Here is a 16,279-nt window from a genome sequence, read left to right as displayed (position 1 = left end):
ATTTTCACCAAATTTCCGTTTTTCCACAAATAAACGCAAGTAATATCAATTAAATTTTACCAGTATCATGAAGTACAATATGTCACGAGCAAACAATGTCAGAATCACCGGGATCCATGGAAGCGTTGCAGAGTTATGACCTCATAAAGGGACAGTGGTCAGAATTGTAAAAATTGGCCCGGTCGTGAAAGTGCAAACCACCCTTGGGGGTAAAGGGGTTAAAGTCCGGTTTTAATTCACTCCTAATGCGCTGATCTACGTATACTACAAAACCCACAGTCGCCATCCTATGTACTGCAGAAAATGCCCCGCTGCTAATCCCAGGGCAGGCTCAGGGTAAGTGCACACGTTGCGGATTGTACTGCAGATTTTTCCGAGTGGATTTGGCAAAATCTGAAGGTCAAAAAACCTGCATTTTACCTGCGGATTAGCCTGCGGTTTGACACCTGATCATGGAGCAGGTGTCAAACCACTGCAGAATCCACACAAAGAATTGACATGCTACCAATTTAAAACCGCAGCAAATCCGCGCGGAAAAATGCACAGCGTTTTTTTCCCCTTTGATTTTAAAGTTACTGTACAACGCAGCAAAATTCGCTGCTGATCTGCAGGGCCAAAAACGCTGCGGATCCGCAGCAGAATCGGCAACGTTTACACATAGCCTTAGATGCAGAAAGATTAAGTTTTGGGCAGAATCTATCCTTTACATTACGAAGGGGGTGAAATCTGCAGGAACAGCAGAATGAAGGCCAGACCCTCCTGTATTTACTACAGGCCGCCTGTGCAAGCTGAAGATATGGATGAACTCTTTATGCATCAAATGGCCAAGTTCTCCAAAAAATATGACATAGTTGTCATGGGAGATTTCAACTATCCAGACATTTGTTGGGAATCTCTCTCAGGCAAAACTAACAGGTCAAGGAAATTCTTATCCTCTCTTGCTGACAACTTTATCTTCCAAAAGGTAGGGGAGAAAACAAGGGGAACTGCTACCTTGGATCTAATCCTTATAAACAGGGAGGAAATGGTTGAGGAGGTAAAAGTGGCTGGGACCCTAGGAGGTAGCGACCATGCTATTTTAGAATTTTGGATAACTAGAGGAGGAAGACCTGTGAAGACTCAGACGTCAAGGTTAGATTTCAGAAAGGCAGATTTTAAGGGATTCAGAAAGATAATTGGAGGGATCCAATGGCTGGATATCCTTAAAGACAAAAATGTCCAGGAAGGATGGGAAATCTTGAAAAATGAAATTCTCAAAGCACAGTTGTTAACAATTCCGAAGAGAGGGAAGAATAGGAAGCATTTAAGGAAACCAGGATGGGTGAACACAGAACTTATGCACATGCTAAAAAGGAAGAAAAAAATGTTTATAAAATGGAAAGAGGGAGGCATATCTAAAGAAGAATATAATGCTGTCTGCAGAATCTGCAGGGCACAAATCAGATTATCTAAAGCTGAAAATGAATTGAGGCTTGCAAGAGATGTCAAAAGCAATAATAAAGGATTTTGGGGATATGTCAAAAGTAATAGAAAAGTCAAAGATGCTATAGGATTTTTACAGGATGAAAATGATGAAATGGTAAGACAGGATGTTGAGAAGGCTGAACTTTTAAATTCCTATTTTGCATCTGTTTTCTCTCAGAAAGGAAATGTAACACCAACTGTTATTCACTGTCCTATTAAGGGAATAGAAGAATCCAGGATATCTATAAACAGAAAGATAGTGAGGAAACACTTAGCTAACCTAAATGAATTCAAGTCTCCAGGTCCAGATGAATTACACCCCAGAGTACTGAAGGAGATAGCAGAAGAAATTTCTGAACCACTCTCCATAATCTTTGAAAATTCTTGGAGAACAGGAGAAGTGCCAGAAGACTGGAGAAGAGCAAATGTTGTTCCTATCTTCAAAAAGGGGAAGAAGGTGGACCCAGGCAACTATAGGCCGGTGAGTCTGACTTCTATACCAGGAAAGATCTTTGAACAAATTATTAAACAACATGTAAGTCAATACCTGGATAAGAATGAAGTGATCAAACAGAGTCAGCATGGGTTTGTAACTAATAAGTCATGTCAGACTAACTTAATTTCCTTCTATGACGGTATCACTGATTGGGTGGATCAAGGAAATGCTGTAGATATAGTATATCTTGACTTCAGCAAAGCATTTGACAAAGTCTCTCATACAATCCTTATTGAAAAAATGACTAAGTATGGAATGGACAAGGCAACTGTTAGGTGGATTCATAGCTGGCTTAGTGATCGGACCCAAAGAGTGGTCGTAAATGGCTGCACATCCAGTTGGAAGAATGTCTCAAGTGGGGTACCACAGGGCTCTGTCCTGGGCCCTGTATTGTTCAACATCTTTATCAATGATTTAGATGAAGGAATTGAGGGTAAACTGATTAAATTTGCTGATGACACAAAGCTAGGAGGGATAGCTAATACTAGAGAAGAGAGAGAGAGGATTCAAAAAGATTTAAATAAACTGGAGAAGTGGGCAGTAACTAACAGAATGGTTTTTAACAGGGAGAAATGCAAAGTACTACATCTGGGCAATAAAAATGAAAAAAGCATATATAGAATGGGAGGAATAGGGCTAAGTGACAGCACATGTGAAAAAGACTTGGGTATACTAATAGATCACAGACTGAATATGAGTCAACAGTGTGATGCAGCAGCAAAAAAGGCAAATGCAGTTCTAGGATGTATTAACAGAAGCATACAGTCTAGATCACGTGAAGTCATTATTTCCCTCTACTCCTCTTTGGTCAGACCTCATCTGGAATATTGTGTCCAGTTTTGGGCACCACATTTTAAAAAAGACATCAACAAACTGGAGCAAGTTCAGAAAAGAGCGACCAGAATGGTGACCGGTCTGCAAACCCTGTCTTATGAGGAAAGGTTGCAGGATTTGGGAATGTTTAGTTTGCAAAAGAGAAGACTGAGAGGAGACTTAATTGCTGTCTACAAATATCTAAAGGGCTGTCACATTGTAGAAGGATCAACTTTATTCTCATTTGCACAAGGAAAGACTAGAAGCAATGGGATGAAACTGAATGGGAGGAGACACAGATTAGATATTAGAAAAAACTTTTTGACAGTTAGAGTGATCAATGAGTGGAACAGGCTGCCACGAGAAGTGGTGAGTTCTCCTTCAATGGAAGTCTTCAAACAGAGGCTGGACAGACATCTGACTGGGATGATTTAGCGAATCCTGCTTTGAGCAGGGGGTTGGACCAGATGGCCCAGGAGGTCCCTTCCAACTCTACGATTCTATGATTCATCTCCTGACAGGGAGCGCTGCTCTCCGCCACAGTGCGCGGATGACGGTACAACCCCACACCCGTTACCACGCTGGACGGACAGGGACTGTGCCTCATGTGTTGGGAGGACACCTAGGTGTGCAGGCGACCAAGCAGGGATATAATGTCAGCGTCACATGCAGAAGGGGCCCGCACAGGAGGAGCCACTACAATACAGGGCCTGATGTTCTGCACTGGCTCCAGATCACTGAGCAGCAGGGAATGAATGGAGACCACACTGGAAGTCTGCAGCGACCAATCAGCTGGCCGCTGACACCTGCACACTCGCCTCAGATATAAGAGCGGTGATGTGATTGGCTGAGAGGCTCCCCGCTCACCTTCGCCTTGTACGTGGGCAGGTTGCACAGGACGTCGGTGCGCAGCGCCTCCTCGCTGACCGTCCGCAGGCACAGGCTCCGCCACACTTCGTTATTCTCGTCCCCGTGCAGGCAGCGGTGCCAGTGTTTACAGACCAGGCCGCAGCTCCGGAGGTCTGACAGGTCAAGGTAGGAGAAGACCAGCTCCAGCACCCGGCTGGGTAACCTCCCTGAGCCCGCGGCGGGAGGCGGAGGAGGAGGCACAGCGGGAGCCGCAGAGGGAGCGGCGGCCGCAGCCATCCCCTCCGTAATTCCCGGTAACCGGCTGCTCAGACCCCGCCACCCTCCCACATCACTCAGCGCCGAGCAGCAACATCCTGCTGCACACGTAATCAGTAGCCAATCAGCGGCGGCGTACACAAAAATAAATAGAAGGCGGTCCAATCACGTGCGCGATAACCGCGGGCTCCAGTAGTCTTCCTGTTCTGTCTCCGCCTTGTAGTCTTGCGCCAATCACAGCAGGAGCCTGCCTCCTTATGACAGTGCGGGGCCCAATCACAGCGAGAAGCTCAGCCGCGCATGCGCCTCACATAATAACCACGCCCTGCGACCCGTGAATTACATCACTGTAGCCAATCAGAGGGCGGCTTTTTACTTTTGCAGGAAGACTATGGCCAATCGTTTGCAGTCGCTCTTCTACGAGTGAGGCACCGCGGACTGTGAAGAGCGAGGTGCGTGTTGCGGTCACACAGGTCCGGGCAGTAGTGCATGCTGGGACTTTGCTGTGTGGCTGCTGCTCTTCCGCTTTGTCCGGTAAAGTGTCCGTGTGCTGCACCTTGTGCTACACTGGAGTGATGGAGTATAGAGCGGGAGCTGTATAGCGATCACATGGCAGGCCCGGGGGCAGCGCGGAGCAGCAGGTGTACACAGGCTGCCTGCAGCAGCTGCTGTCCTCAGCTATTTTTTTTATTTTTAAAGGGGTTGTCCACTAGTGAACAATTGCTTTATTAATGACCCCAGGGTGCTGCATAAAAAAGTCAGCTGGAGGCTCTGTGGGGGTTACATTGTAAGGGAAGAGTCAAGACGGCCATATACATGGGATGAGGGTCACAGCGTAATGCTCGGACTGGCCGACAACTTATCTTTCAGTGCTGCTGTCAGGAGGGCCACCGGGCAGTGTGAGCGTTGTGGTGTGACCCTCATCCCAGGTATATGTCCGTCTGTTCCTGCACATAGAGCCCTGGGTGATCCGGGTAGTCAGGGGAGTAGAGTAATCCACCTACACTACGTGTACAGTCTCACAGGTTTAGCACATGAAAACTTTAAAGGGAACCTGTCACCCCCCCCCCAGGCGTTTTTAAGTAAAAGAACCACCTTCAGCAGCACTAAGGCTGCACTCTGTGAAGGTGGCTCTTCCGTTTCTGACCCCCAGTAACGCTGAAATATTAATTTTTACAAATAGCTCCTCATACCCCCCCGCAGTGTGAATACATTGTAAAACACACACTGCAGGGCGGGATCTGGGGCCTCCACAAGACGCAGGCGTGATCGCCTGATGTCAGTTCCTGGTCAGCGCGCACTGCGCATGCCCAAGAACTGTTTTCACAGAGCAGGCGCAGCCATAGGAGACAGAAGGAGACGGGGCCCAGACGGCAGCACAGGGGCATGATGGCCGTCTATGGGAGGCGGGGCCCAGACGGCAGCACAGGGGCATGATGGATGGCTATGGGAGGCGGGGCACAGACGGCAGCACAGGGGCATGATGGGAGGCGGGGCACAGACGGCAGCACAGGGACATGATGGGAGGCGGGGCCCAGACGGCAGCACAGGGGCATGATGGATGGCTATGGGAGGCGGGGCCCAGACGGCAGCACAAGGGCATGATGGATGGCTATGGGAGGCGGGGCACAGACGGCAGCACAAGGGCATGATGGATGGCTATGGGAGGCGGGGCACAGACGGCAGCACAAGGGCATGATGGATGGCTATGGGAGGCGGGGCACAGACGGCAGCACAAGGGCATGATGGATGGCTATGGGAGGCGGGGCACAGACAGCAGCACAGGGGCATGATGGACGGCTATGAGAGGCGGGGCACAGGGGCATGATGGACGGCTATGGGATGGTGGTGCCCAGGGGCTGCAGAGACATGATTGACGGCGGGGAGGTGGCTGCTTCAGGGGGACACACCATACCTATGGGACGCATAACAGGTATGAGGACCTATTTATAAAAGTTAATACTTCGGCGTTATTGGGGGTCAGAAACGGAAGAGCCACCTTCACAGAGTGCAGCCTTAGTGCTGCTGAAGGTGGCTCTTTTACTTAAATATGCCATGGGGGGGTGACAGGTATCCTTTAAAGGGGATTGTTGTGATGGGGTGAAAAAGGCTTCCAAAGAGCCCATTCTCCTTCATGACGAGGTGATTGGCATACATTCCTTCCCAGTAGAGCGTAGAATGGCCGATAAGTCTCCCTATGCCAGTTTAACACTGTCCTTAAAGTGGACGATTCATCAGTTCAAGCATGAGAAGCTGTCCACGTCCTGGAATCGTGGCCGCAGAGCTTAATAACACGACTTTTAAAAATTGTAATTTCTCCTCTGCGGTGCTCAGATATCATCATGTATAAAGTTTAGGTTATAATTTGCGATTGTTTAACTGGACGTTATCAGATATGTCACTAGGGGCGTGGTTTCCGTCTCCTGCATGAGGTTGACCAATTATAAGGAGGCAGCAACACAGGGGGGATAAAAGAACACGCCCTCCTCACTGACGTCATGCAGCTACTGGGTAAAGATGCAGCTGAGCCAAGTTTTGAATTAGTAGGCCACGTTCACACTATCAGTATTTTACCTCAGTATTTGTAAGCCAAAGCCAGGAGAGGAGCAATCAGGAAAAGTATAATAGAAACACGTCACCACTTCTGTATTTATCACCCACTCCTGGTTTTGCTTTACAAATACTGAGGTAAAACACTGACCAAATACTGAATGTGTGCACGTGGCCTCAGACTCTTCCAGATCTCCTCTCACAGTGCTGTCAGCTTTTACCCTCCCCCCATACTGATTGCTGTGAGATGACATCTGGAAGTTTTTGTAATGATACATAACCCAGCTCTTCTCTCACAGCTCTGTAATCTGAGGTTACAGTCTGCGTCATTGCCCGCATACACTGTCATGTGCGTCCAACAGCAGCAAGTGAAGTTGGGCTTGGCACCTTTTATATGCTGCTTTCTATCTGTTAGTGGCATTTGCCGTGCGTAACGTCTCGTCCAATGCAGTTATTGGCCCCCTCACACAACATGATTGTGGGGCGCTGATGGTTTGCTATGGCAGCAGGTCTGCTTGCCATTATGGTACTTCTGGGAAGACCAGCTTATAGCTGCGCTTCTTGAGAAGCTGTGACACTATGGTATTGCAGTATATAGTATAAGTGACAGGTTAGTTGCAGAATCAAGTCCCCAAGGGAGACTAAGAAAATAAAGTTAAAAAATATATATTTTTAAAAATTAAAAAAATGATAAATATAAAATTTGACACCCCCCCCACCTCCTTTTTCAAATCTAGAAATAGGTTTCTTTTTTATTTGTCATACTGATGTGTCTGCTGTAAAAGTCCGATCTATCAAAATATAAAACTAATTAACCTGACTGGTAAATGCTGTAAAGAGAAGGTAAATAAAACACCAGAATTATTTATGTATTTTTTTGGATGCTGGAACACTACAAAAAAAAGGAATAATTCAAAATGGTATCAATCAAAACAGCTCAGCCACTCAAAAAAGGAGCCCTCACATAGCTCCTTTGATGGAAAAATGAACAGGACTTAGAATATGGTGATATAAGCAAATTTAAATTTTTTCTTCTATGATTTTACAATTTTTTACAAAGTCGTATAAGTATTGTGACCAGGTATTGGTAAGTATGGCTGCTTTTTTTTTTTACCTTTCATTGTAATCCTGTCTCTGAAGATAAAGAGCCTGTTGAAAACTGTTTTTGAAAGTTCAGGAAGTAGGAGTCTATAATAGCCCCAGTGGCCAGTGTGAGAATTGCAGGATTAATAATTTTCTATTTTAATAAATATTATTTGAAAAAACAACCCACATAAATCTGATTTAAACAATAGGTAACGTTCTAATGTCACTTTCCCTTAAAATGAAGATTGAGATTGCAGACTACTCAAGTGCCAGCTAACCTGTACTCTATGTAAGAGAAACTTTTCTCCTGGTTGAACATGTGTGAAAGACTTTAATATTTATTATAATAATAATAATATCATTACATGTTATTTACGTTGTAAACTTTTATTTTCTTACCTGCAAGTGGAATAATGGCTGCAAAGTGGGACTCTGGACATGCCAACCCGGTGCTGAGTCTAGCCATCAGCAAGGACAGAGCGATTGCTTCTGGGGCCGAGAGTGGAGAACTTACCATCTGGAACGAGCAGGGAATTCCCATCAGCAAAGTGCGTCTGAAGGGAGATGACGATGTGACGAGTTTAGCGGTTTCCACAGTTTCTTCCTGTAAGGTTTATGCTGCTCATGGGGAGACGATCACAGTGCTGGACATCAGAGCGTTGGGAGAACCAGTGGAGACCTTCACCATCAACAAAGAAGAGATCAACTGTATTTCCGTCAACGAGACGGACAACCTCCTAGCAGCCGCTGATGACTCTGGAACCGTGAAAGTCCTGGACCTGCAGAGTAAGAAGGTCTGCAGAACGCTTCAGAGACATACTAATATATGCTCCGCAGTTGCCTTCAGACCCCACCGGCCACAAAGTCTTGTCTCATGTGGGCTTGACATGCAGGTGAGTTAGTATTATCCGCACTCTTCATCCTAATTATTTCCTGAAGACATGACAGTCGGGTCTGAACCTGTGAGGTATTGATGAAGATGTAAAAACGTTGGTGTGTTCTTCTAGTCTGGCAGAGCACAGATGGAAATGGTCGTCTGGAGTTGGACTATGGAACCTACAACTACTTTTTTTTTTTAAGGCTATCACCTTCTTATGTTTTCCAAAGATTGACAGCAGTAGTAATTTTTTTTTTCTTTTAGACCTTGGCAAAAGGAGGAATATTGCTTTAATGTTGTTAACGGGAGGCTGTCAGCTCAGAATGACTGTTCAAATCAAGCTCGAGCAATCTGTGCACCTTGAACATGGCCAAACAGTTCGGTGCACCTTCTCGCCCACTTGTTTTCCATCTATCTCTGCACCCATATTACTTGATTGACCACTCTGGATTTATAGGAGGCAGAGGAGGGCGATGATGGAAAACAAGTAGGTGGAAAGGTGCCCTGAACTGCTTTGGCTTGGTTTGATCAGTCGTTTTGTGCTGGCAGGCTACATTTAACTCCTAACTTTGCAGAACTGTCATGGTGATAATATTCCTCCTAACAAAGAGCCAGTATATATTGCTGCACCCTCTAAATTACTTCCAAGACTCCCAATCAGGGTGCTTCATGAATTTTGGAGCAAATTGCTGCTCAGTGGAGGTCATATTACCCAAGCTATATTACCTTTGTGAAAGAAGGTGCTGTGTGTGAGGAAATCAGCACTTAGTGCACACTGTTTGCACGTCTGTGATGACGTATTATACAAAAGGGAACTGCCATTACTGTTGCCCCTAATATGTTTCTTCAGCGGTCAATAACGGATGTGACACCGGGCCAAAATGTTGATCCAGGATTTTCCTGCTTTGCATGGCACTTTATGGCTCACGTATTGCAACCCTGTGATATTTGCAAATGTGTTGGCGATAATCTTTGAGTTGATGTTTCATATTCTTCAAAATGAGATCTGCTCTGTTTACTACGTGGTGAAGGGAAGAATACTGGAAACATTTATGTCATGTTCTGTCATCTGTAGGTGATGCTCTGGAACGTGCAGAAAGCGAGACCCCTATGGCTAACAAACCTGCAACACTTGGCGCAAAATGAAGAAGATCTGGATCTCTATCAGTCTCCCGGTCAACTCTTTAATCCACCGCTGGCTCATTCGCTTTCCATATCCAACTGCGGTAATTTGTTCTGCTGTGGGGCTGAGGACGGCAAAATCCGATCATTTCGGATAACCGGAACTCGTTTTCAGGAAGAGATGTGTTTTAAGGCTCACACCCAAGGTGTCTCCCAAGTCAGTTTTATAGGACAAGACCCTGGACAGACTTTGCTACTCTCTGGAGGCAATGATGGCAGAGTATGTGTCTGGAATCTGGAAAAAGAGACCGTGCAACCTCAGAAACCGCAAAAGCCTCACCACTCGAAAAAGTCTGCATCCAAGGTGAAAGTGAAACAAATGGCCGAGGCGTCTACAAAAGTTGGTTGTAGTCTCTGCATTGAACATGGAGAAAAAGTGAACTGGATTCTTGGAGCTGAACTCCAGGGGTCAAAAGTGGTTCTGGTTGCAGACCCTAGCAATGCCATATCCCTGTATCCGCTTGGGGAGCTATAGCTAGCTGAGGCTGCACATCTATAAGGGGGTTATCCAGCACTTCTCGCTTCTGCATCAGGAGAGACACCGGTGTCGCATCATTAGCCCATTGCCAGGTTTTGTGCATGTGTTCTTTTGTAGGTAGTTGAAAGGTGTCCAAGATTTGCTTCTACCTGTCAGGCAGTCGTCAACGCCACATCGGCAGCACCTATCACCTACCAATTCAGAAGAGGCTCGGATAATCCTGTGGAGATTTATTAGCAACAGACATAAGAACCCAAGTTACATCGATCATTTTATGTGACTCGCCAGTGCCTTATAAAACGTTCTACTTTGTTCTGCACAAGGATGGTAGTCCGTGATTATATTGATGTTCTTTCACTGCGCTATAGACACAAGTTGTGCTCCAGTAATGTGCAATGGTAATGGACAGGGCCGGTGCTGGAATTATTAAGGCTGATGTTGTACATTGAAGTCCTAATAAAGGGGCTTGATGCACCAAGTTATTGAGAGGCACATGCCACCAGGTGAATTTGATGTCTTCTCAGTGGTGTGCGCCTCACCAAAAATTCACCTCCAATCAGCGACTGGAGTAACAATTCTGGCTTATGTTACGCCATTAAAGTAATGTAACTTTTGATGAATTTAGTGCCACCACATCCATTCCCTTCCATTGCTCCATCCATCTTGATGGAGCTGGCCAGGACTGGTTATTTTTCAAAGTAGTTTCAACCCATAAAATTGTGGGGTACACTTTGATGAATTGGCACCATAGTGTCCAATAGTTTGTCAAAGATCTTAAAAGATGCCGTAGTAATGTCGGAGACCCATTGGTGGGCACGTTTCCACAGCTGTCAGAGAGCGACAAGCTCCGCAATACACATGGCAGCGGATAGTGCTGTGACATTACTACTACAGGTATACCTTACACTTTGGACTCTGCGTATCACATGTAGGAATTCTGAACAAACTGAAGCACGACTTGTGATTGTGCCGGGACTTGTTCTAATTATTATGCTACATACAGGTTGATGCTTGACATGTTGCATGATCGAGATTCAGGAGTTTATCATTTTCTAAGTTGATAAAATGTGGCCAGAGGGATTATTCACTACATTTTATTAGTTTAATAGTGGGCCCATGGTGGTCCTGAAAAAAAACACCAACATAGTGGTTGCGCCTGCAAGGGTTAATCTACCTCCTCTCACTCAGTTCAGCATTCAACCTCTGTCCTATGCGGCAATGGAAGCATAAATAACACCCCGACACAGACCAAGCACCCCCGCTTATACAAGCTGCCACCACTCACCAAACACACGGGCGTGAGTCCCGGAAATACTACTGCTATATGCCAATCACCATGGTCACACACTTTAACGCTATGGATTCTTTTAGAGCATACAAGGTTCAGACTTATTAAAGTTTTAATCTTTAATAGAAAAGGTACAGTGCTTACAATAAAAGGAAATAAAAATATGGAAATAACAAGTGACATACAAATATGCAAAACATCGATAAAATAAACAGGGAGAAACTTACAGAAATATCTAAACTTTGCAGTCTGGTATTCTGTTTCCTGAGGAGGGGAGGAATATGAAATGGACCACACCAGCTTGGCTGCCCCTAAAACTGTGGTCTTTATTTGTGTATGGCCTAATTTATAGGTTTAGCCAGGAGATCAGATTTCTAGACCAGCCTCTCATGTTAATATTCTATTTCCTGGTTTGTGACTGGACCATGACTACTTTACCAATGAATACATTATTTTTCTAAAGGTTTTTGTCTTAGCTTTTCTTTCCCTTAGTAAATAGAAACTGATAGGCTGCAGCTAGGTCTCATTTGGCGTGTGCCTTCAAGGCATCATGGGTGTGAAATGTTTTCAATTCTGTGTGTTCCCAGGAAAGCACCCCGGGGTCTGAGACCAGGAAAACTGCCATTTCTCAGGATATCTTCTGTTATCACCTTGGTGAGACCTGCAGCCTAAGAACAGATGCTAGTTAACTGCCGGCCATACATCGCCTACAAATACATATTTCCACTACAGTGACTACCAGACACCCACAGCGCCACTATATGGCTGCCATTGTCTCCTGCTTGTCTGTTGGATTCCTCTTCCTTCATGAGGATCAGGTGGTCTCCCACATTACTCCAGCCAATCAGTGTCCAAATTCCAACTGATGCAGAATAAAGAGCTTTGGCCTCAGATGGAATGTGACCACTGCAGCCAATCAGTGGCTGTTAATGGATTGCAGCGTTCATCTGACCCCTCCTGCCAGAAGAAGACTTGAGGAGACTGGCGTTGGGGACACCAGCAAAATGGAGACACAGCAGGGACCAGTAGTTGAGGTTTTTTTTTCCCTTTGAAGCCTGTTTCCACAATGGGGATTTGCTTTTTTGCTGCAGATTTTCTAAGGCATGTCTGCACCTTTTGGGTTCCTTTTGTTTTTTTCATCGCTTTTCGTACTGTAATTTTGTGTGTTTTTTTTCTACGTGTGTCTTGAGCGCATTTTTGTCGCTGCAGTTTTTACCTCTTGTTGGCGTGTCATGTTTTAAATAAAGCTGCTTTGCTTTTGATATTTCCTGGTATTTGGCTTTGACCAAACCTGTAGACAGCATCTGGTTTTTAATGTGTTTCTGCAGCAGAAACGTGCTAAAAACTTGTGTTTTTTTACCTGCAGATTTTCTGCATTGAATGCAATTTTATGAGGAAAATCCGCACATAAAACGCAGTGTACTCGTGAGAGACATTGACATGGTGCGGATTTGAAACTTGCACCGCTGGTCAGTTTACCATAAGGCTAAATTAAAAGTTCAGTGTATTCCTACAAACGTCCTACAGTGGGCAGGAGGTTTCTATAAATCCCATCTATTTAGCGGTAACTGTAAGATGCTGTGTTTTTTGTACAACCAAAATACAGAGTGTGAAAAGCTCATAGTGGGAATGAACCTAAAACTACCATGGGTCCATTTTAGACTAATAAAGTAATTAAGCTGCTGCTTTATTCTGACAGAGCTGTAATGGGCTCAAAGGGAAACTGGCAGTAGGATCAACCTTCCTAAGCAGTCAACATGGGCACACCGGTCATGGGAAGCTGAATATAATGATACCTTGATGTCTGTGATAGGATGTCTTATTCCAGAGAAATCCATATCTGTCTTATATGTAAAATATGGTCCAGGCTCTGGGAGGCCGCTGCCTGGATGATAACTCTGCCTCCACAGCTTATTTTACACAGAACAGGAGAAATTTGTCTTCTTGCAAACGCATTCTTTGCTTCTCTTTGAGCTCTTCTATATTGCAGCAATATTATACCCTGTCTGCTTGTAAAGCTGAGAGGAACCTGCAGATGTGTCAGGTATAATCACACACAGCTCTGCAGTGAGATCAAGAGAGCAGAGAGCGGCCATTACACATCACACTGGTAACTCCTCCTTCATGTAAAATAAGCTCTGGAGGCAGAGTTATCTTCACCATCCTCCCCTAGAGCTTGGAAGAGGCCATTTATATAAAGTGATAAAAGATGATTTCTCAACAATAAGGTATTTGATATGTGACACACAGGACTTTTATTTTCAGCTGTCTATAGCCTGTTAAGCCAATATTAATAGTTCAGATAGGTTAAATGTGGTGACAGATTCCCTTTAAAATGCATATGTAAAAGGTTTTTTTGTGCCCTGTGCTTTTTAATTAGAGAAAATATAAATGATGATCATTTAAAAAAAACCAAAATATATACTCTGTGAATTTGCAAAGCTTAAACCGCTTCATGACGTGACATACATTGACGTTATATTTCATGTCCCTGCCTTTGATGCCGGCTCACAACCTGAACCTGCATCTTCTCCGGCAGATGATGGCTAATTTAAATAGCCATCATGTGCCGTTAATAGCCGGGGGTGGAGCAGATCTAATCTCTGACAACAACATTTAACACGCTCAGTGGGTGCGGGTTGGGGGCATGTCATGCCATGCGCCCATTGAAGTGGCTGTACCATGATCGTGGTGTGTCTATGGGTTGCCATGATAGGTGAGGGTCTGCTTCCATTCTGTGAAAGCTAACGTTCAGTTGGAATTCATAGAAGACCATGATTTTCTCCATACATAGCACAAGCGACCAGACTATTGCAATTTAAGTCCCCTAAGGGGACTAATAAATACAATTAAAAGTAAAAAAAAAAGCTTTAAAAAATATAAAAAAATTAAATCGCAATTTCAAATCGCCCCTTTTACCTCATAAAGAATAAAAAATGCTCATATTTGATATTGCCTTATCCATAAGTCTTTTTTTTTAATCAAAATATAAAATAAATTAATCTGATCAGTAACCGTTCTATCAAGTAAAAAATTGAAATGCTAGGATTACATTTCTTTTGGCTGCTGTAACATTGCGAGAGGCAATCAAAGCATTGTATCTACCCCAAAATGGTATCCGCAAAAACGTCAGCTCAGGGCTCAAAAAAATAATCCCTCCTACAGCCCCAGATCTGGAAAAGTGAAAGCGTTACGGGTCTCTGAAAATGGTGACAAAAGCAAATTTTTTTTAATTTTATAAATTTCCAAATTTTGGGGTATGTGCATAATTGTATTGACCTGGAGAATCATATTGCCAGGTCAGTTTTACCATATAGTGAATATGGTAGTTGGAATGGATTTTTTTTTCCTGATTTTCAGTGCATCACATGATAAAATAAACTGTAATTCAAAAAGTACAACTTGTCCTGAAATAAACAAGCCCTCATATGGTTATGTCGATGGAAAAATAAGTTATGGCTCTTGGAAGAAGGGGATAAAAAAAAAATAACTGTCTGTGCCATGAAGGGGTTAAATGTGCATCCTATATTAAGACTAAGTACATTTTCTGTACTGCAGTAAATTCTGTACTTCCCAAAGCATCCGCTCACCTCTTCTTTATTTCCAGGTCCACACGGACCTGGAACACTTCTCAGCATCCACATGTCTTCTGCAATCGGGGCAGCCTATTGTTAATTCTTCCCTCTTTAGCAGCTTGATGGTCCCATGTTTATGATCCCCACATTTATGGGGGGATAATTTTGTGCATTCTAATAAAATCTTATTTACTTTGGGACGGTGGTATGTAATGCACGGTATGTATTTTTTATGTTTTGATTTGTAAGACTGCTCTCTGCTCTGATGGACAACCTAGTGCAATTTTACTTCCCAGTGTAATTATGTTTTTTATTTTTTTTAAAAAAAAAGCAAAAACATCTTTGTGGCTCGAAGGGTAAAAAATAAAATATATGATGTATTTTTCAAATTATAGTATGCTCTCTTTTCTAGAAGACACAAACATCTTTGCTACATCCATACACACAGCGTTGCTACATCATTAAAACAAATGGGGACATACTGTATTTTGAAGTTCCTTCCAAGCAAATTACTTATCAGTGACCTGGAAAGTCCTTCAGATAGTCAGGATTTGCAGTATCCATGCATGTGTTGGTAGCTTCCTCTCCTGCCCTGCACTGATCAGTGTGGGGCTAGAGGACAGAGAGCCGTGCCTCTGCATAGTTGTTGCATTGATTGGGTAGGGCGCTGTGTATAGGGCCTGTCACACTAAGCGATATCGCTAGCAATATCGCTATGTGTGATACCTCCGACCCGCTCCCCAGCTGGTTATCGCTGATCGCGCGAGAACGTCCTGGACTGTTTCTCATCGTCAGCTTCCTGCTGGGCTTCCTGTGGAGAGACGAGCGTGGAGCCGGGCGGGAGGACGTCAGGATCGCCTCGTCTAACAGGTAAGTAGCGACCCCCGTCCCCAGCGATGTCGCTGGTGAGATCTGCCTGTGTGGCAGCTCACTAGCGACCACTTAGCGATGCACCAGCGATCCTGACCGCGTCATATCGCTGGTCGGGATCGCTGGTGCATCGCTAAGTGTGACAGTACCTTTAATGTTCTTTGCCAAAGGAAGCGGCCCCCGGACTATAAGACTCACACTTGGGAGAAAAAAATAATTTTCTTGCTAAAAAAATGTCTAATAGATGAAAAACACTGTATTTTTGGTATCACTATAAGATTTCACTTGTAGAACAAAGTTCTGAGGGCACATTTACTGCAAAGTGAACACTAAAAACAAAACCTCCAAAATCACAGAAGTCATGCAGAGGTTTATGAAGTGCTCTGACACTCCTGGACCGCGATCATCCTTCTATCCCACTGAAAATTAAGGTCTCTTCATACAAACCTTCTACGAATTAATGACTGCCCAGCTC

The 16,279-nt window shown here is 44.4% G+C and overlaps 2 protein-coding genes across 6 annotated transcripts in view; one reads left to right on the top strand and one right to left on the bottom strand.

The window, feature by feature from the left end:
- FBXO45 (F-box protein 45) overlaps nt 1-4,087 on the bottom strand; it is a 55,122-nt gene extending 51,035 nt beyond the window's left edge. Inside the window, exon 1 of the mRNA XM_073576568.1 lies at nt 3,641-4,087. Coding sequence (XP_073432669.1) covers nt 3,641-3,919 — 279 coding nt within the window. The 5' untranslated portion in view covers nt 3,920-4,087. The remainder of the gene's footprint in view (nt 1-3,640) is intronic.
- Nucleotides 4,088-4,194: 107 nt separating this feature from the next.
- On the top strand, nt 4,195-15,326 carry WDR53 (WD repeat domain 53). 5 transcript variants are annotated; one of them, XM_073576564.1, is made up of 3 exons: nt 4,195-4,350; nt 7,941-8,427; nt 9,487-15,326. In XM_073576564.1, the coding sequence occupies exons 2-3, from the start codon at nt 7,948-7,950 to the stop codon at nt 10,066-10,068; spliced, it is 1,062 nt and encodes a 353-aa protein (XP_073432665.1). In that variant the 5' UTR covers nt 4,195-4,350; nt 7,941-7,947; the 3' UTR covers nt 10,069-15,326. The 5 variants fall into 5 exon arrangements, with proteins under 5 accessions (XP_073432665.1, XP_073432668.1, XP_073432666.1 ...); XM_073576567.1 differs by having other exon boundaries at nt 4,300-4,371; XM_073576565.1 differs by having other exon boundaries at nt 4,346-4,432.
- Nucleotides 15,327-16,279: the final 953 nt, after the last annotated feature.

Source organism: Dendrobates tinctorius, unplaced genomic scaffold, assembly GCF_039654945.1.
Source record: "Dendrobates tinctorius isolate UK_male_01 unplaced genomic scaffold, ASM3965494v1 ptg000049l, whole genome shotgun sequence".
NCBI lineage: Eukaryota > Metazoa > Chordata > Amphibia > Anura > Dendrobatidae > Dendrobates > Dendrobates tinctorius.
The sequence above is the reverse complement of the archived record's forward strand: the minus strand, read 5'-3'. Positions and strand labels throughout refer to the sequence as shown.